Here is a 22441-nt window from a genome sequence, read left to right on the forward strand (position 1 = left end):
AAGTAGAAGCAAAGTTAATCATAAGCACACAATAGATTGATGTGATGTCTTACATTATAGACTGATGACATAAAGCAGACACTTGTATTTTTAAAAATAAACAGGCTCCACTGGATCATTTCTGTGGCTCCATAAAACCTTTCACACATTGCTCAGTTCCTTAACAAGGACCTTTAAAGGAAAGAATCCACAGTAGAGGAATTTTTAACTTAAAACTGTTGATACACTCTCAACAGAACAGAAACACTGAGCTATATAATTACGGTATAAAAGACATATAATTAGCATTTTTTCCTGCACTTACTTTTAAAGACTATGAAATGACTCCAAAGTAGCCCCAGTGGCACACTGCACAATTTGCTTTTCAATGAGTAGAGGCATAAAAACATAACAGCCAGCAATAATCAGACGCCGTGTGTAATTTTTCTCATCCTGCAGCAAAATCCTCTCCAAACTGAGCTTATCTGTTGAGCCCAACTCTTGTACAGCAACACGCTTGTATTTAAAAGTATTATCCAGAACTCTCTAGTGGTGCTTGGGGCTCCACCGATAATGATTTGGTTTTCAGATTGAAGCTGCAGATTGGAGATAAATTGGTGACTATTTTACACTGAATTACATTCATGTCAGAGGAATCACTGGAAGTTGACGAGCAGCACGTTTAAATAAAGTGACATTTGACCTCTTGGGTGATCACAATCTCTCCCTAGTAAACAATGTGATGCATTTAAATTTGGGTTGTTTGTGCATGCTTATGATTTGCACCATAATGTATGCAAATACAAGTGTGTGCTTGTGATGTACTGACATTGTGATAGTGAATACGTCATGGTGGAATGTGGAACCTCCAATTCTGAAGACACATATCCCTTTAGGGCTATTTTTTCGCTTGACAATGATGTTGACTGATGTTCAATTTTAACTTCCAGACTGTGGTGTACATTCTACTGCATCTGCAGCCACAGACGCAAAGCGGCCAAATGATGCTGCTAACCTAATAATAAAGTGCTTATGTTATGATTTAAAAAAGTCCCCATTGTTGTAAAATGTTTGGTTACCATGAGTATGGGTATGTATGTGTGTGTGTCACAGCGTTGTTGTTTGTTTATGTGGGAGAGAAGCCCATTGCTCGGAGCTCTACCGGAGTTAGCTGTCACTCATAAGTTAGTAAGGCTGTGAGATGAAAGACACAGATATTCCGATTCCTACACACCCACACACACACGTGTAGCATTTTGAGATCTTCTATCCCCATCAGTACCCATGATGTAAAGGTAATCACTGCAATCGTTCACACATAAAAAATAAATTTTAAAATTCCATGCATCCTCTTTTAGGGATCCTAAAATTGTGCATCTCAGTTATTTTTGATTAATCTTTTTTTCTTTGACAAAGTGGTCAAACTCACATCTTTTGAGATTTGATCTGTTTGTAAAAAAATGTCAATAAAACCTTATATTCTGTCTTATATTTTTTTCCTGCTAGACAATGTGGTGATCTACTCAGAGAAAGACGAGTTTGAAAAACTCAAAGCTGCGCCTCAGAAAACAGTGAAAAGGTGAGACACGTGTAAATCAAACATTTTAGAATTTTGATGTCACTATTGACATCTTTAAAAGGTCTATAATTTTTGTTCCATCACATAATTCATATTCAATTACAGAATTTACCATTACGGTGCATATTAATGCATAATTTTCTGCAAGTGTGTAAAGTTTCAAAGCTAAATGTATGTGAAATATTTTGCAGAATACTTACCATCTATGTCCCTGTCTTTCTGTATTACAGTATTTCTGTATTTTTATTATTTTATTTATCAAAAATGTCTTATCTTATGAATATGTATTTTCATTTTAGCACATTTTCAAGCATCTGCTTATGATGATTCCAACACAGAACAAGTCACAGGAGGGGTAGTATCATTACTGCTGACCTCTTTATTTGGCTGCGGTTCCCTTTATATGTGTATGTCTGAGGCATTCCTTGGTTTTAATGGAGCTATTATGTGGCTTTGGAGCAGGCAGAGAATGGAAGGGTAGGGCAGTGATGACGATCTCTGAAGCTAGACAGAATGATGACTGATAAAGGGGGTAGTTGTTGTGGCTGGGGTATTTATTGCAGGCTTCACCAAAAAACATAATGAGGCGAAATCTCGTCCAGACAGACAAGAAAAAAAAACCATCTTTCTCACCTAATTGTATACATCTCATCCCTTGTGTGCAGACAATGCTGCTTCATGGGCGCGAGTGGTTAGTATGTGGGGAGAAGGGTGGTAATGCCATAATAGCATACCCAAACCTTCCGTGAGCCATTATACACCTTAGCTGTGCAGCCATAGCACCTGTAGTTAAAGTCCTAGGACTGAAATGTGGTTCACTTTATGTGGGTGGTGCGCAGTAGAGAGGAGATAAAGCTTACATGTACATACACACAGTCCAAAGAATAATGAGAATAAAGAGTTAGGTGTGAATCAGCATGCCAAAGGATGTCAAGTCACTGCTTTAGCTGCCAGTGTGGGTGTTACGTGTCTAGGGAACAATACCATTCTGTGTGTATGTGTGTGTGTGTGTGTGTGTGTGTGTGTGTGTGTGTGTGTGTGTGTGTGTGTGTGTGTGTGTGTGTGTGTGTGTGTGTGTGTGTGTGAACAACTCAAAACAATGGCATCCTGTCAGCTTCTCTGTCAACAAGGTGCTTTTTGGAGAAAAACTAGAGCAGGCATAGGAATACAGTTGGTAATAAAATGATATTACAAGTATTATCATAAAATAAGGGGTGAATTCAGGCAATTATAGGAACAGCTCAGAAGCAGCTGCAACCATGACAACAGTAAAAATAACAACAGTGTTTTCCTCTGCTCAGCATCAATTTAGTTTTGACAAGTTTAGAAAAGATGGGCGGCACGGTGGCGCAGTGGTTAGCGCTGCTGCCTCACAACACGGCGGACCCGGGTTCGAGTCCCGCTCTGTGCGGAGTTCGCATGCTCTCCCCGTGTCTGCGTGGGTCCTCTCCGGGTTCTCCGGCTTCCTCCCACCTCCAAAAGCATGCGCTTCAGGTTGATTGGCCTGTCCCAAATTGACCATAGGAGTGAGTGTGTGAGTGGATGATTTGTTTGTTTCTATGTGGCTCCGCGGTGCACTGGCGTCGTGCCCGGAGTGTCCCCCGCCTCACGCCCTGAGACTGCCGGGATAGGCACTGGCTACCCCGCGACCTGCGTTAGCGGATTAAGCGGATTTGGAAAATGAATGAATGAATGAAGTTTAGAAAAGGACTGCATGAAGTTTTGTTCTCCAACAACACTATGTCATGCAAATGGGTGATTCTAAAGAAATACACATTATGCATAGTGGGATATGATACATTATAGATGCAAAGCTGAATATATATACAGTGTATATATATATATATATATATATATATATATATATATATATATATGACGCACACACACACACGCACACACACACACACACACACACACACACACACACACACACACACAAAGATGAATTCTATTTGACTCCTCCTTTGTTTGACTGTTAGGATTATGAGGACTGAGCAAAAATATCAAAATCATAGAGTGGATATAGATTAAAAGTTCAGACTCACAAATTATTTCTGATGGGCTTTTTGTCTGAAAACTATTGGATTATGAATAACTATTGGGCATAGTGCCAAAGAAGGAGCCAATAAATTCTGAGTAGATTTGGATGAAGAGGTGGAACCTTTTTTTTTTTTTTTCACGTTCTTTAGCACTGACAAAAATTGAGAGCAGCCATGACTATAGCAGGCCGTCTATTTTCTGTCTTTTGGAAATATTACAGATAGGTGGTAACCAAACTACTACAACTTTATATATTGGGATCTATTGCAGGGCTTTTGTACTAGACTAGATCAAATTTCACAAGTGGTAGGCACCTAGAAAACCAGCAAGTGAATGCATATGAAGTTGAACTGAAATCATCATCTTAATATTACATTGTTTTGCTTCAGTCTGTGTTCACACTTACTACTCACTGTCAAGATTGTCATCTATGTACAATGAAAATCAGCTGGACCATATTTTGCAACAACATGACGTACAAACTTGCCAGTTTCATTTTAAGAAACCATTTGTTTTCCACTTTCTACGTATGAACACAATTATTTAATGGGTCCTTTGCAAGTGTATGCATGTTGTAAAGGAAGTCTGATCCCTTGGCAAATACTCACAAATCACTTCCAGGCTGGGAATTATGGAACATATCTGTTAAGCTTAGCATTAAAAGCAGAAGCAGGAGGAAAAGCCTAGCTTTGGTCTATTGAAAGCTAAAAAGTCAAGAAAGTGAATAAGCATATCTTCAGGTGTACAGTGTACTAAAATACAGCCTGTGCTACAAGTATGTTGAACTCTACATGTACATGTAATCTGTGTTTAGTGAAAATGACGCATCATCAGAGAATGAGCAACTGCTGAGTCGAAGCATCGACAGCGACGAGGAGGCAGCATCTGAGAAGCAAGGATCAGCCGAGTCTAACAGCCACAACCTCTGCCTTGTCAACATGGGGAACAAGCCCGACCTCTGCCTGCTCTCTCTGGGTCGCTTGGACCAGGACAGAACCTGCAACGGATCACCAGCTATGGCAGCCGTCCGGGATAACAACAGCCCCGGTCCCAACCATATTGCCAACACCAACCACGTCAGCAGTGCTAATACAATAAACAACAACAACAACAACAACACGAAAACCCCGGGGGTAGGAAGAAGGAACTTTTTAAAGATGTTACTGAAAATAAAACATATGATTGTGAACAGATTGTCAGTTAAGTTTCATCTGGAAATCATAGTTTGTGTGGTTATTTATTTTTTTATCACGCAGATGCTGCAGAGTCGAAGGAAAAAGATCCTGGATTTGTATGCCAGAACCTGCAACGTAACAGAGGGTATGTTTTTCTCAAATAAAAACATCCATCACATCAAACTTTGTAATTGTTTTCTGAGCACACTGCAGGGACCTGTTTGTTCCCTGTGGTGCAAATGACCCCTTTTTATGAAGTGTTATGTCTGCGTTGAGGCAAAAATTTCATGAAGTGAAACTGGATCAGACAGAATTCATTGCCTCATTTGTACACAATCGGAAAAAAAAAACCAGTCAGGCACAATCCATGACTGATTTATTAAAGACGTTAAGGTGTGCCTAGAGCTTATTAATACTAAGATTAATCAGCACCACATCACTGCAGGTGAGTAACACAAGGATTTTTAAAGTAAAGCAATGCACTACACTTTACCAGATGGTTGTTTTAGAGGAAAAGTAAAACTTTTTTAAATCATCTGCCCACTTTGAGTATATGAATATACAGTATACCTCTGATATCCATTCAACACTAGTTTGGATCAAAGCAGCAATTGAATGAAATAATCAACTGTAACCCTCCTGTCCATCTCCAGGCCTCAGCCCCACAGAGCTTCCTTTCGACTGCCTGGAGAAAGCCAGCCGGATGCTGAGCTCCTCCTACAGCAGCGAGGCGGCCGTGGTGAAGACGTGGAGGCATCTTGCAGAGAGCTTTGGGCTGAAGCGCGATGAGATCGGAGGCATGAGCGACGGCCTGCAGCTCTTTGAGAGAGTCAGCACAGCGGGTTACAGCATCCCCGACCTCCTCACCCGACTTGTGCAGATCGAGAGGCTGGATGCCGTGGAGTCGCTCTGCTCGGACGTTCTGGGCACTGGAGAGACGGCCGCAGCTGCCGGACGGCAGGGGATCAGCACTTTTCACAGCCAATTGGTCTGTCCATCCCCGTGCTCGTCTCCGTCTCAGCGCTGTGCCAGTGTCTAAATATATGGTGAAGCAGAAACAGGTGCCTTACAGTTAATATGTATGTAAGGACATATACTGCTCTGACAAGGAGGACAGCATTTACAGTACACTCCTTTACCCTCACATGAAGAATGCCAGTGGACTTTCCAAAGCACAACCTTTATTACTTTAGGTTTTCAGGCAGGAAGTAACTAACTTTAAGTACTTTGTGTGGCCTTAACTTTGGTTTGGAATTTAAGAAAGGCAAAAATCACCAATTGCTTGTCAATTTTTTTATCCTCAACAAGAATGGAATCAAAACTATCTTTTTCAAAATTTCTTCACCTTTGTGCTGGACGCAATACAATAGCAACTTACTTTTTATGTACCCATTAAAAAAAAAAAAAACTTACATGAAAATGTTCAATGGTGCAATGGGGGATTATGGATGCTTTCTCAATCGTCCTCTTACTGAACCTTGATCACAAACAAAAACGTCTGGTTTAGCCTCCAGCTGACACAACTAGATGTTTGTGTCCTTAAAAGGAATCTGGATTGACCGCAGCATCGGTGAACATTCATAACTTTGGTTGTGCTGCCATCATACAAGAAAGAGCTACTACTGTAAGGAGACGCCAGAGATGTCAAACTGAGATCAGATTTGTTGAGTATTTGGAAATACTCTTTTTGTATCACCAGCATATATTCAACTCTAGTCAATTTTAAACAACAGTATTTTCATTCCAACTAAGAATTACCTAAAGACACAATGCTGGTATTTTCATCCATACATTTTCAAATATTTTCTGTGACAATGTCAAGTTTATGCTGCAATTTTATTCATTTTAATACACAGATTAGCTTCATCAACCACGTACAATAAAGACGGTAGAAATGTTTAACCATTTATTTAAAAAACAAACAAACCTGAATGCACTGAACCTTTTATTTGGACTATTAAATAGATCAATCCAAAACACTCTCCTCTCTTGAGGCTTAACAGTATTGCACACTTATAGCCTAACCCCTGTGACCCCATCTTTAAAATTTTGTGGATACAGTATTCTACACAAGTAGGGGAATGATGAAAAACACCATCTGGATTCTGGTCTGGTCTGGATTCATACATGTCCCAGTCACCAAATTTAGTTGAAATTTGATTTTCATGTAATCCTGTTATCTAAAAAACTAACAAACATGGATGGAAACAGCTATTTATCGGTGCTAACAAGTCTAATAAAAGCCACAACCATATAAGCACAGACCAACCTCAGCAGTTACTGTTCACTCCTCCTTTAGCTAGGGCTGTTCAAACACCATGATGAAGTTAGTTTTTGGTTGGATACTGCTGTTTGCTGAATGACAAAAACTTCATTAAGGTTGTAGACAAGCAGAGCATCACTTTAATTTTATCCAGCTAACTACTATGACTTTCTAATTCACATGTAAGAGAGCAAGAACAGTATAATGAGCATAAACAATGAATGTGACTTTTGCTTGTACTCATTTTATTTCAGCTAACAAGTAGCACGCGGCAATGTTACCTACATATTTTGTAACATTCTTGTATGGCAGCCATAGATACTGAATTTATCGTATTATTTTCATTGTAGAGGTTCTACAATTAATAATAAACCAAGCATTTAGCCTTTAATCCCATATAATAGCTGCTTCTGTTCTGCCTGAACTTTAAATTACTCTCCCTGACTCCAACTAACAGACAAACAGACTCTTATTACAAGTACATCCTCGACTGTGACCCACTCAGTGACCCCCTTTCTCATAAATTTTCCTTTCCCATTTATTCCCTTCTTACCCCAATACTGCAGTCTCCTGCTGCCGCCACCCCTAATTATTTGGCACGTGGCCTCTCGGGCCCCTAATGGGCTGAAGTGTTGCGGTAAACAGAGCGAGTGCTAAAGTGCCCGTGATTTCCAGCACCCAATTAAGTATTTAGGGCCACTTTATGACTGAGGCCCTGTGGAAAAGCTGTAAAACCCTGCGTTAAAAAAAGAGATGCATGCAGAGGCATGAATAACTGCCCCATTGACCGTACTCAGCTTTTGTGGTCTGCTCAGTCACGCTCAGACAGGATTTGAACTTGCCTCTCCCCTATGGGACCTATATGGTAGATGAGAACAATATGCAGTTGTGCTGTTGTTCTTTTCTAAAAACAGTTCAGGCTGCTAGTGTTTAATGTACAGAGACTGTCAGCGTCTCTGATTTGCATTACCTTTAGTGAAGAGTGTCACGTCAGAGCTCGTCTTGTCTCCACCAACAGATGATGGGAATAGATGCAGGTTAACGTCCGGCTTTCTCTTGCAGTTTAACTCCAAACATCAGCAGTGGATTCCAAAGGCCAATGTTAACAATCAGTGCCAAAACTCGCTTTGATTTCATTTCTTGGTTGTAAGACTGACTTTATCTGAAGTCTGATGTTGTCAGCATAGTACTCTGTGACCATTCTGTACATAATCAAACACATCACAAACTGCCAAGCTCTTTTTGTAATGTAATTACTATATTTTACATTTCAAACTCAGGGGCAGGACTCCAGTATTTTAACTTAAATAACACGCATGTTTATCAAGCATGTATTCAAATTTGTTTTATTCTTTTAACAGTTAATAGTTGTATATAAAGCATTGTTAAAGTCATGCTGTCTTCATCTGAGCAGTTCTAAGCCAAGTTCAGTTTAAACCACTCTATCTACTTACTTACAGGTTTTATACTATTGTGTTTTTGTACATAATAGAATTGGTGGACTGAAATGGACTCGAGTTCTGTCTTCACACAGGATAACTCTTATCTGATGTATTATGCTGATAGAAAGATGCGCAGAAGCTAAACATAAATTACTTACCTCAGGAGCAAGTTCAATATAGAAACACAAACAAAACTCATCACAGAACCAAAGTATAACTGTATATATAACTTATTATTGTACATAATGTATACATTAATAAAGATGTATGGATAAAAAGGTGCAAAGACTTGATTTCATTGTGATACCTGACCGAGAAAGTACCGGTATACTGTACTGTATTTACTTTCGATTTACTTATGTAAAAAAATCTAAATCTGTATTATACTGTATATTTAGATTAACTACACTTAACGTAAGTATGTTAACCTGCATGCAGTTTTTATTTATAGGCTTGTTTTGATTCAGTATTTCGGTAAATTTGAACTTTTGTGCAACAAGCTAACAAGATTAAACTTTACCAACTACAAGACTGGTTCAATCACACTGTGCTTAAGTTCAGATGTGTTGGAGATGAGGACATGATTGATTGATGATTGTTTGTTCCCTAATTCACCATCTCAGCTTAGCTTGTTAACATGATGGGATTTGCTAATTGGGACAAACAAATCTTGAGATGAACTGTTTTTGTGTCAAAGGTAGTCAGGAAGTCGCAATCCCTTAATCACGAATGTCTTGAAAATATTCAATAACAATCCATTCGACACATATTTTAGTTTAGACCAAAGTGGTAACTAAGCATTAGGGCTATGACTACAGCCACATTGGCCACTATGATTAGAAATATGATTTTAGTTATCCAATAATTAAAAACACACAGGAAATGAAACAATTGGACCTGTATTTGAATGTACTGTATACACACCCCACCCACACAAATGATTACAGAGATAAAACATCTGTATAGCAGTAATCAAATACCCATGAAAACAGTACAGTAAAATAAATGATCCCACATGTCCTCCATCCTAGCTTGTAGTTTTATTACAGTCAACAGTGATGGGTTTGTTAATGGATTATAGACTCTGAATGGAAAATTACTGTCATAACAATTTCCAACTGAATCAAAACACCCAACAGTTAATTATAGATCATTAACTGTGCCATACTGGCTATAACACTCCTCGGGTGTGAGACGATTTCTTGGGACAAGATCAGCTTTAGGTTTTCCAATATCTAGTATTTCCAGACAGATAGACACTTTCTTCATTACATTTTATGTCTAGATGAATACTGTATTAGTAAACGATAAAGCATCATAAAAACGTTTTTTCTCAACCTGGGGAGCACTTAAAATAAATCCCTGTGCTACATCAACTCAGAAATTAACTATAGATCTTTAGTCATTAGCCATCACAGTGGCAGCTGTCACCTCTGCTCATCACTGTGTCATCAGGCTTTCACTGTGTGTGGGTGTGTGATTGTGCCAAGATTCTTGAGGCCTGAGCTAAAAGACGAGGTGTGGATGTGCTGGCAGGGGATCACAGTGGTTTTCGGTAATGCTGCTGTGGGGCATCAGGGCACTATTGAGGTCTTTCTCTTCTCATGTTTCCAAAAGTCAAAATTGCTCACAGATAATCCATCCTCAGTGAGGAGCCTTGAGCCCTGATAACACACATATTGAGAAAATCCACACACGTATGTAAAAAAGTATGTGTATGTGTTAAGCACTTGGCTTGACTTTAAATGAGAATGAAGACATGCGTAGACACCTGAGGGCAAGGGGTGCCAACGATGAGACTACTTAAACGTCTGGCAGCAACGCCTTCACCAACCTCAAAGCAACTAGATGCACACACACCCTTCCATCCTTGTCAGTCACCAAACATATCAAAAGGCAAGTTTTCACTGCACAGACCTCACACAGGTGTATTTTCTGCAAACTGTTAAACTGTTGTGATCAGGGTACATCTCGTCTAGATTGCCGGATGTACTGTGTTTGCACTCTTTCTAAGTGTATTGCTTTAAACAGACATAGTGAAATTTAGTAGCTAAATATGAAATGAAACCCCACGACACATAAAATACAGTACACTGTACTGCAATTGTTTCTGGCCACACATTTTAAAGCATGCAGATACTTTCAACAACAAAAACAAAACAAAACAAGAGTCACTCTGTGTAGCTGCAGAATGCTTTGCAAAAGAGAAGTTAGGACAAATATTCCCCCGGAAACACAAATGCAGCAGACAGGCAAGGGGACTGCAATTAGCTGTGTTATGATTTATGACATACTGACAGACAGCAGACGTAAATTATTCAGGAGTGGCTCAAGATGTTTTTATCAATCTACAAGATGACTATTACTGTTCTCCCAACAGCAACAGTCTGAATTGGATGTGTAGCAGACATTTGTGGTAGAGCACATAATTTTTGCATTGAATGACAGGTTTGATACCCCACTTGTGAACAAAAATATTTTTGTCAATAGCACAAAGCTTAGCTTTGTCTAAAGACCTGAAACTGGGGGACGACACAACTGGTTTGTGATGGTAAGATGGATCAACACTTGCAAGGAAAGAGTGCATTAAGCTGGCTTCCCATTATAAGGATGATAGTAAATATAATTTACCAGATCCTTGGAGTCCTTTCACCTTTGATTTTCAACCTAGTTTTAGGACGAAACAGAAGAAAACTGCTCCTGAAATGCTCCAAAGATGTGTTCTGAGATGTGTTTTTGAAAGTTTAGAAATGTATTCAGGAGCCAGGCCAAAAACAACCCTGCAATCAATTCTACAAGAAACTAGGGGCCAATGATAAGCATAGCTGATGCACAGAATAAGATTAAAAAAAAACTTTGTTTATAAATGCATGAACAGCAGTTTCTGTAAAATGTTGAATCTCCAAATCTAAATCTGTAAATATCCACAAAGTTAATGTCAAAAAAGACACCAACATTTCTTGCTGAGGTTTAGGCTCAATAGATTCTGACAGACAACCAGCAGATTGTAGTTTGTCTTCAAGCCAGATTTATGCTTCGTTTGAGTTGGAAGACATTTAATCCGACAGTGGCCGTAGGGAGGTCAGTTGCTTAACTGGTATGTACGACAGTTTGTTATCAGCGTAATAACGAAAGGAAATAGCACGTCTGTGAATGACAAAACCCAGGGGGGGCACAGGATATGTAAATAGAATAGAATTGGACCAAACACAAAGCCTTAGGACACAATATACTTTATATGGAAAAAAAGCACATGGAATTATTAATGGAAGCACAATCTCAACAGTTTGACAAACAGAATGAGAACCAGTTCTCTTCTGTACTAGTTTTTTCAACCCAGTGCCTCAATATGTGTAAAAGAATGGCTTCATCAGTATTATCAATCACAGCACTCAGAACTAGTGACATAATAATTCATAGAAATAGTAACTTTGAGAAGGGCTGTAACAGTAGTGTGATGCTGATAAAAACCAGAGTCTTTGTAAAGACTATAACACTTGTGCTGTTTTCCACCTATGTGGGGAGCTGTCTCAACAACCTTTCAAATATCTTAAATGTACATGGCAATTAAGAAACTGATAATCATCAAGGAGTTCACGGTTGAGTTCAAGTGTTTTCATGAATGTTTGATGCAAGAACACTGAAAGTAATCTGCTTTTGTGCCACAGGATAGAGAACTGTTCATAATAGGAAGTAAGTAGGGCCCCAATACAATCTAGAACTTCAAATAAAAACGCTGCTGGAATAATGTCAAAGGTGCTGGAAGACTTTCTTATAATACAGAATGCCACTGGATTCAAGGTAACAGAAGAAAAATGGCTCAAACAATCTACCAGAGGGAACAATATTGAATGGGATAGAATATGTAAAATAATACATCTTAATAAGCTGTTCCAAAGGAAGATCAAAACTTTCTCAGTCATCATTAGGGTCAGGAGAGGAACAAAGACAGGCAGGATTTACTGACTGATCTATTGTCTGGAATAAAAATCAAGGATACATTTGAATTCAGCAAACATCAATTCAGAGGAGTGGTGAGGTCTTGCATCCTTCACCACCCAATTATTGAGGAAGAAAGTTGCTTCATATCCACATAGTGTGTCTGGATGCCAGATTTTTTCACAGATTCTTTTAGGTTTTCTATGCTGGCTTTTGCAATGATGCATGCTCATTTAATCATGGGTGTTTGTTCATCTGCTTGATAGCTGCATTCTTCAAAGGAATTATGATGTCCTAGGTCGAGGTGAAGGGCGAAAAAACATGGTTATTTGTAAGGCTGTATCAGATTTTTAAAATATTATTCTATGTAATGTCCCTCAAAATGGTTAACATATAAGTAGTAACTAAAATCAAGCTGAACCATTTACCCAAATAAAAATGCACAATAAAATAAAAATAACTTTAAAATCTTTTATGCACATAACAATTTACGCACAAATTCATCATACAACTAGATGTCTCTGATGTTGCTAGTTTTGATGGGGGTGTACAACTGGCTGCAGGACTGTTCATCACAGCTGCTGCTTGTGAAACGAATGTTCATTCCACCACCGAGTACCAGCTTCAATGCTGTTCAATTTCAACTACCTGTACAACTACAGATGGCTTGTAAACCCACCAGCACAGAATCTACACATCAAGCATCTTCACCTGTATAACTGACCAGGGGTCAGTTATACAGGTATATCACTTCACCCTGCCAAGTGATGCAAATACTGGACTTTGGACCTTTACCTGACTGTCTGCACAGTCAGAATCCATTACAGTGAATCTCATGCTTGCATGCTGTGTGCTTGCATTGAATACTGTAGCCTGGACTGACTTTTGTTGGCAATCACGTTTGACTCTCTAGAGAAGTGTCATGAAGGAATTTCAGTTTTTACTGACCCATACAGCATCTCATAGAGGAGTCGTTTGCTGATGTTAGTCTTGGTCAGCCATGAGCAACAGACAACTAAAACCAATGGTTTTGCTGATTGGAATTTTTAAACAGTGATTGTGAGAAGGTTCAAACGCCCATTGTCGTGACACTATCTGTCGACTTCACCTCATGTTACAGCAGGAAAAAGTGTCAATCTATTTTGCATGGATCTGTGCACAATTCTTGGGAACAGCTCAGTTCATGTATGCACACCAGACATACCACCCATTGAGTGTGTTTGGAATGCTTTTAATCAGCAACAGTCTGTCCCAGTTCCTATCAATGTCTAGTCAATTGACTTTGCCTGCCTGGTTCTTTGAGACATCTGTGACCGAAAAAAGGAGACAAAAACTAGATAATGTTTAGTGCCTTGTAAAAATCCTTATAAAACAAACCTGCAGATACCAGATACCTCATCATTTAATTCACGGTCTTACCATTCTATCAGTAGGAACATCAGTGGTGATAGCAGGATTGGTACCAGAATACTTGGTGTTGACGTTTATTTCCCTTTCTGTTTATGTTTCATTAAAATTTTTCCAATGCTTAGTCTTGTCTCCCTTTCGACTATTAGGTTGTTGAAAAGAAAGAATGCACAGGCGTGAGTGGTATTGTTTTTATCTCTTGGTAAGAAAGAAATGGAAAACAAAACAGTTTCCTTAAACAGAATATGGTTTAAGTTGTATGAGCATAAAATGACGTGCATGTATTTACATGGAAGGGAGATCAGAATGAAAACAAGCAGATTGAACAAACTATTCACGAATCTGGGGGAGTAAAATTCTGCTGCGTTTCTCAAGACCTATTGAAGCATATTGCTACTGGTGGAGATGACATTAGGCTCTTTTCCATGTCACAATACACTTACAAATTAACAATTTAATGAATGTTGCCAACCAGACCAGAGAAGGGTTACCACTTCAGGGTCATTTCATGAATTTCTGGCTCACTGACAAAACACAAATAAATATACATACATCTTTAAATAAAGTACTGTGGGTGATGCTGTGCAGGGTGGATTGGTAGAGTCAAGTGTGTTGGGTTACATAGACCAGACACCACTATCCTGACTGCAGTGCAGACCAGACTTAACTAAAGTAATGAAAGATCATAAATCTGCTGTTGACAATCCCTGGAGTAGGCATACACGAGTGAGGATTTTTAAAAAAAACCTATACATAATAAGATTGCATTATTTAAAATGATACTTTATGTATTAATGACATAAATCCTGATATTTACAAACTCAGTTATAAATATCTCTTTATTCGAAGAAATATGTATTTTTTGGCCTTGTTTATTTAATGTTGTAAATCCTCCTTTACTGTAACCATCTTTTGCAGTTTAGCGAAAGACTGATGCACATTCAATATGTATAGCATAGGAAACAAACTGCGGTGAAAGTTCATCCACATGTGCGTTAAAATAATGTATTTTATAAGCTCAGTAATTTTGGAAGTGATCTTTTATTTTACAATATTTTATGTATTTACTTCTGCTTTGGGAACTCGGGTATATTCTCCCATGCTCATGGATTGATTTTCCAAGAAACATGGTGGACAGATGGAGTTGACAGTGACCCCATTAAATTTAGCGTATATGCATATGTCATGTATATAGTGTTTAATAATTTTATAAACTCAAAAGAATGAAGCACTATTATCCCGGAGTGGTTTGAAGTATTTTTTTACTGTGAAACTTCGCACCGTTAACATCTTTGATACAAACCAAACTTTACCTAAAACCCTGCAGAGGCCAAAAAGGCAGACTGCCACTGAAGCCATCTTTAATGAGGCTACAGCCAATTTATCAGAATAGGTGTGGACAAAACTGAGAATGCGAATTTGCCACATCTGCCAGACAGGGATGGGAACCTAAGCCTTCACAGTGAGTTCCAACCTTCACTCAGTCTGTACTCAATATAAAGAGCAGACATGTTCCAAGGCAGAAGAGATGGATGCCGACACAAAGAACGGCAAACTGCTGCATCTGCCTTGATGTGACAGGCGACAAACAGATTTCAGGGTCAGGCTTGTGCACAGACCCTGGGGTGGCTTGGCGATGGTCAGTTGTACAATGTTTGCGTGGCTGCTGTGCACAGACAGCGGTTTGCTGTTAGTAATAAAAATATTTAATTACCGTACTATCATCCAGATGCAACAAAATTCATAACAGCCACATGGAAGCAGCATACAGTAAAGTCTCTGCAATAGAACCAGCAAAGAATGACCACCTTCATGCAAATGATCTCTGCTTATAGTGGTTGGTTGTTAAGTTGTTAAAGTCTAAGCAAGAAAAGAATTTTAAACAAGTATAAAACTTAAATAGGGTGATTTGCTCATTACGATCGAGAGGATTTCCTCTTTCTGTGTTCTGTACCTCAGTCTCGGCAAATTAATGTAATTCCCTATGGACATTCAAAAAATAATTGGTTTTTAAAGGGCAATAAAGTATTTTCCAGTTTTTATCTAGAACAGAACTTCACATTCTTCCTGAAAGTGCTTTGGTGCCAGTCATGTAATAACACAAGTGGTTAGAAACCAAATCCATTTGGGGTAATGGCATTAAATGGGTTTAAGTACGGGCCAAGGCTCCCTCCCAAAACTGTACCACATAGGAAGCACAGTTTGATGCAGACGCTTCTATGTAGAATGAATACGCCAGTCATTCAGCTCCACCAATGGAGCTTCTATTATTCGACTGCTCAGGGCAGTTTCTAATTATTTAAACAGTGTTAATCAATTTTTTTATTTAGGCACATTGTCATTTCAAACAGGTGGTACGGTGGCGCAGTGGGTAGCGCTGTCGCCTCACAACACGGCGGGTCCGGGTTCAAGTCCCGCTCTGTGTTTGCATGCTCTTCCCGTGTCTGCGTGGGTTCTCTCCGGGTTCTCCGGCTTCCTCCCACCTCCAAAAGCATGCGCTTCAGGTTGTTTGGCCGGTTCCAAATTGCCTGTAGGAGGGACTGTGTGTGTGTGCACATGGTTGCTTGTCTTTCAGTCATTTAGATTTCAATGATCAAAATGACTTCCTTCTTCTCCTTTCGGCTTTTCCCTTCAGAGGTAGCCACAGCAAATCAGTTGCCTCCATTTAACCCTGTCTTCTGCATCCTCTTCCCTCACACCAACTACCTTCATGTTCTCTTTCACTACATCCATAAACCTCCTCTTTGGTCTTCCTCTAGGCCTCCTGCCTGGCAGTTCAAAACTCAGCAACCTTCTACCAATGTACTCACTATCTCTCCTTTGGACATGTCCAAACCATCTCAGTCTTGCCTCTCTGACTTTATATAATAATAATAATAATAATAATCCTTTATTGTCCCACAGTGGGGAAATTTGTGAATCTCCAAAACCTCTAATACGTACTATCCCTCTGATGAACTCATTCCTGATCCTTTCCATCCTGGTCACTCCCAAAGAGAACCTCAGGATCTTCATCTCTGCTACCTCCTGCTCTGTCTACTTCTCAGTGACACCTCTGTCTTACACTCCTCATACATGTCCTGCACCGCTCTAACATACTTTTCTGCCACTCTAGACTTCCTCATACAATACCACAGTTACTCTCTGGGCATCCTGTCATAAGATTTTGCTGGATCTACAAAAACACAATGCAGCTCCCTCTGGCCTTCTCTGTACTTCTCTATCAACATCCTCAACGCAAATACTGCACCTGTGGTACTCTTTTTGGCATGAAACCATACTGCAGCTCACAAATTCTCACTTCTGTCCTTAGTCTAGGTTCAACTACTTTTCCCCATAACTTCATTGTATGGCTCATCAGCTTTATTCCTCTGTAGTTGCCACAAGTCTGCACATCTTCCTTGTTCTTAAAAATGGAAATCAGCACACTTCTACTCCATTCCTCAGGCATCTTCTCACTAAGATCATATCAACTCTTCATCCTCTTTAATGCCCTCCTCACTTCATCCTGACTAATCTTTGCTAATTCCTGGTCCACAACAGCCACCTCTTCTAGTCTTTGTTCTTTATCATTTTCCTCGTTCATCAACTCTTGAAAGTACTCTTTCCATCTTCCCATCATACTACTAGCACCTGTCGATACACTTCCATCGCTTTCCTTAATCACCCTAACCTACTGCACGTCCTTCCCATCACTATCTCTCTGTCTTGCCAACCGGTATAGACCAGTCTCTACCTCTTTATTGTCCAACCTAGCATACAAGTCATCATAAGCCCCTTGTTTGGCCTTTGCTACCTCTACCTTCACCTTACGCTGCATCTCCATGTACTCCTGTCTACTCTCCTCAGTCCTCTCAGTGTCCCACTTCTTCTTTGCTAACCTCTTTCTCAGTATGATCAAAATGAGTAAAATAAATTATCAAAATTAAAAATAAATAATAAAATGATATTAATATTCAAAAAGTAGTACATTTTAGCTTGACTAATGAAGCTAAAATGTACTACTTTGGTTCCACCTAATTTGTTTTGTTTAATCAATCTCATTTTATATATGTCAAAAGTTTTCACTGATTAATCAACTGATCATTGAAAACTTACTTACAAAATAAAATTGCCATCAAAAAACATTTTTTGAAAATTGGAGTAAGATGGTGGAACCAAAGACATTCGGCAGCTTTACATTTGCTTATTCACACACTTGAGAGTCATTTTATTATTATTTTTGCTATTTTTATGTGACTATTCTTTTTCAGTATGTGTCACCCATACCCATGAAGACTTAAGAACACTCCTGGACATGAGACGCTATCCAGTAACTAGCAAATATCCTCAAAATGTGCATAAAGTCAGTCGTTCCAATTACTGGACATAAAGTTCATATTAAATTCATATTTTCCAAGGACAGAATATCCAGTACATTTGTTAATAACCTCTCAATGTTTGAATCTTGAGAGGTTTGGATACTGAAAGAACTTGGTGGAAAAAACAAACTGAATTCTCCTTTATATTCAGAAGAGCCGAGCACTCCTGGGTGGTTTTCAACAAGTTTTTGTTTAAAAAGGGCTATAATTTTTCCAGTCCATCCTATCTACTCTGTCAACCAACACCGTCAGTGTATCTCATATTCCCATCGATGCTTTGGAATAAACAAATGATATAAATTTATGCAAAACATATGCATGTCAGCATTTCATACACAATACAATCTTAATGTCCTTCAGTTCTCTCTGTTTATTGTCATTAAAAAGCTCAGTCACAGCTTCTCTTTCCCTGAGCACATCCGACAGCCATTAGGGCCACTTGGCACATGACAGTCATTACACAAAGAACAAAAACAGAAAAGGGTTGGGGGGTATATAACAGAGATAACAGAAGAGATCAAACTGACATGGTGGAACACAAAAACAGATGTATCACAAAGCACATAACACACAAAACACTAAAATATGTACCTCTGGGGGACAAGGAACTTCAAAAACATATCAGTGGATGGATTAAAAAAACACGTACGCTATTTGAATCAGGATGGAGCTGTGGAGTACATTTGGAAATATGGCAAATACACTATGTGCACATGAAATACAGCACAATACTGCAGCACTGGTAAATGAGGAAGTCATCTTTGCTAGAACTTAGAAGTCCAATTTTCAAAGAAATTCAAGCGTGCGTGTCTGTTACTTAAGGTTTTGCAAGATGGATCTGAGGTTGAGGCAAAGGAATGAGTGTGTGTGGTTGGATTTGCGATTAAGATCTTGCAACTGGAGGTGGAGAGAGGACACTTCAAACAGATGACAATTTGTCCTGGATAGAAATAGAAAGAAAAGCATCATGAGGGTTCGCTAGTCCAGACACATTTACTGAAACACTGCGTCAACTACTCAAAGCCTTGGTTGGGGTACCACTAGTTGGATGAAGTATCACAGAAAGAAAGCAAAAAAATTGGAAATTAAAAAATAACTACAAAATACTTTTGATTTGAACACTTGTGATAAAAGACTGAGTTTGGGGTACACATCTGATGATGGGTCGAACTGGGGGCACCAGACTGCCATTACCACCACCTCCCACCACCATTAACCTTACAAACCATCCCACCCAGAGAATATCTCTAACTGCATGACTGCGCTGATCATCATTGAACAGTCACAAGTCCTATTAAGAACTCTAATGTCGACTACTTTTGTTTGGTGTGTGAGTTTTGGTAGCATGGAGATCACTGTGTCTACCTGATACTGGAGAGCTTCTGCAGAAGGATGGAAAGCTTCTCCAGCGATGGGAGCTCCAGACGAGGGCTTTTAAGGAGCTTGGAGGCTGTTTGGAAAAATGCCTCACAGCTGCATGCTTCCAGGAATGGATTTAAGTAGCCTACAAGGACGCAATACACAATCTCTGTAATGAAGAATATGTGTCCTAAATGTCAAACCTTTTAAGAGATTAACTTCATTTGTCATAATTTCCAAATTTGCATTTAAATGTGGGTCGCACCTAGAGTTTCCCCTAACTCACACCCTCAGTCAACTGGGATAGGCTCCAGCTCCCCGCTACCCGCCACAGTGGATAAAGCGCTATGAAGATGAATGAATGAATGAATGAGTGCAAATTACAAGGGTGCACAACCAAACTGTAAAACCTTTTAACAACAACTTAAGTTAGAATGCAGATGCTGGTCAAACACAGGAAAAGGAAACATGAAAATATGACAGCATCAATGTACACCTCGAAGCTGCGCATTTTCTTAATGACTAAAAGCAAATGTTGACTTTATTAAGAAGACGCAGAAGAAGAAACGTAATGTATTTATCCATTTGGGGAAATTATTTTTCCACTCATGGTTCCTACATATTTTTAACGTACGTAGATATGTGTACAGGTAGATTTTTACAAGACCTAGTGGACTGAGATACAGCCGCCCCCTATTGGGTCCTAAAATTAGTCATTTTCTAGAAAACAAACATTTCTGCTAAAGACACATTCCTCTTAATGTGGAATGTTAAATAAGTAGCTCTCCACAACACACCATGGTGAGGTAACTTGAGCTCAATCTCACAGGGACTCTTCTGGCTAGCACGGAGGCTCTGCTGGCATTAAATCACAGCAGGCTATTGGCCAGAAGGGAATAAGATCAAGACCAGATAAGAAAGGATAAGACAGGTATAATATGATAATGTGAGAAGGATAAAAGGGCTGCTTGGTCAGCCTTTTGTTTTTTACACTTTGAGGATATTAAAATACAATATAGAACTCAAGTTTCTGAGCAGGACCGTGAGCGTGTTTTTCATTTTGATAGTTTTTTTTTGGACAAAGAATTGTTTCAAATACTAGGAAAAGCACAGGTGAAAAGCCATTCAGAGGAGAAAAGACTTTATGGTGTCCTGGGTTATACCACAAATCTGTGGTCATATCTCTAATAATATTTCCTCGTGTTTCATTTTGATTCCCTGCAAGTGCTGCAGAATAGTAATGCTTCCAGCTTACCTGTAGGCATGCTTCATGTGCTTTTTACTTTGATTGTGCACTGAATGCGAAGTGCTGATCACTCCGTCTACTTACTGGTCCAAGGTGGTCAGTCTCAATTCAACATCTTGCAATTACCGTAAAAAACAAGAAAAAAAAAAGTTCAAATAGCGATGTGCAACTTCTCTGAATTTACTGATGATGACCAAAAAATCCTGCATGCTGCCACCATGCATACAAAGCTGTGTCAAGCAACAAATTGGAGGTAACCATTTTCTTTGGACTTTTGGATATTATAATTTGTAAGCTTCATACATCTAATAATATTAACATTTTAACAACTAAGGCCCCGTCCACACGATGACGGATTTTTTTAAAAACGCATCGAAAACGATTCGCGTCCACACGACAGCGTTTTTAAAAAAATCTCCGTCCACACGTAAACGCACCAGTGCATTTTCGAAGATGGCTATAAGCATGCCAAACCATGTGGTGGCAGTATTGAGTCAAATTTTATCCAGTAGGAATCCTCCGTGTTTTGTTGTCACAACACTTGGGCCCATAAATATGACGTTACAGCGGTTTTCGTCGCTGGCAAGACGTCAGCGTTTTTAAAAAGTCGCGGATAGGCCATCCACAAGACAACGCAGACCCAGCATTTTTAAAAAAATCCACCTCGGCCAGCGTTTTTAAATAGTTGCATTTTCGTTCCGGATATCTGCGTTGTCGTGTGGACGGAGGCGTAAACGCAACAGAAATGTTGCGTTTTCAAAAAATCCGTCATCGTGTGGACGGGGCCTAAATGCTCACTTTGAGTTTTAGTTTGGGGCATCTCAATAAAGAGAAAAGGTCTAGGGACCTTACGTCTGTTGGTGTTGGAAAAAAAATAATTTGAGATGTTTGAAAAATATTAAGGCTAATCCATTACGTTATCAGTCCATAAAATCCTCAGTGATGACTCATGTTCTCTGCGCCGATGCTCCAGAAAAATGTCTTCATAGGCCAGGTGATAATTCAACGCCGAGTGTATCTGACATTAGTGAACGGTGCTATGCAAAATGTCCATTAACATCAAGAGTACTAAAGATATAGCATCACAAAAATGAAGTGAGAAGAAGTTGTGCAGTGGAAATAAAAAAAAATCTCAAATTTATTTTCTAAACGATAATAATCCAACACTCCCAGCAGACCTAGCAGTCATAATGTGAGTGATAGCTTGGCCGGTCATTAGATCTCAGACCCAAAGACAGTTTGGAAATATATGTGTATAATATATTATATATATATATATATATATATATATATATATATATATATATATATATATATATATATATATATATATAAGGGCCAGAATGGCTGGCAGAGCATTTTGGAGTCACTGGCCAGTTGTGAGAAGCTGTCAGAAATGTGAAGAACAGCATTCATGCAGCACATTGTCAGACATTCAGACAGAAAACAGATGCTTTCTGAAGAAAAACAGGGGGAGAACAACCTGATGCTGAAACATGCCTTGCACACTCACACAAAGCAACAGCATGGTGAGACATTGTTCAAAAAAATTTAGTTAAAAAAGACATTTAGTGCGCTTCTTTTTTTGTGTTTTTTTTGCTGAGGAGTGTATATGAAGACCTTCTGCTCCCTCAGCCTATCTTCTGGT

General features: G+C 39.1%; 2 protein-coding genes across 9 annotated transcripts in view; one reads left to right on the plus strand and one right to left on the minus strand.

The window, feature by feature from the left end:
- Positions 1-6197, plus strand: part of edar (ectodysplasin A receptor) — a 32783-nt gene extending 26586 nt beyond the window's left edge. Inside the window, exons 9-12 of the mRNA XM_068329868.1 lie at positions 1486-1558; positions 4416-4734; positions 4858-4921; positions 5430-6197. Coding sequence (XP_068185969.1) covers positions 1486-1558; positions 4416-4734; positions 4858-4921; positions 5430-5815 — 842 coding nt within the window. The 3' untranslated portion in view covers positions 5816-6197. The remainder of the gene's footprint in view (positions 1-1485; positions 1559-4415; positions 4735-4857; positions 4922-5429) is intronic.
- Positions 1-22441, minus strand: part of LOC137605301 (coiled-coil domain-containing protein 138-like) — a 68017-nt gene that overhangs the window by 33091 nt on the left and 12485 nt on the right. Inside the window, exons 14-15 of one of the 8 annotated variants that reach the window (XM_068329862.1) lie at positions 19554-19692; positions 18539-19128 (exon numbers count right to left, since the gene is read on the minus strand). The exons of 2 other annotated variants lie outside the window; for them this stretch is intronic. In XM_068329862.1, the coding sequence (XP_068185963.1) occupies positions 19002-19128; positions 19554-19692 (266 nt within the window). In that variant the 3' untranslated portion in view covers positions 18539-19001. Of the gene's footprint in view, positions 1-18538; positions 19129-19553; positions 19893-20802; positions 20909-22441 lie in introns of those variants that run through there. 5 more of the 8 variants (XM_068329867.1, XM_068329866.1, XR_011037726.1 and 2 more) reach the window with 5 other exon arrangements.

Source organism: Antennarius striatus, chromosome 12, assembly GCF_040054535.1.
Source record: "Antennarius striatus isolate MH-2024 chromosome 12, ASM4005453v1, whole genome shotgun sequence".
Lineage (NCBI taxonomy): Eukaryota > Metazoa > Chordata > Actinopteri > Lophiiformes > Antennariidae > Antennarius > Antennarius striatus.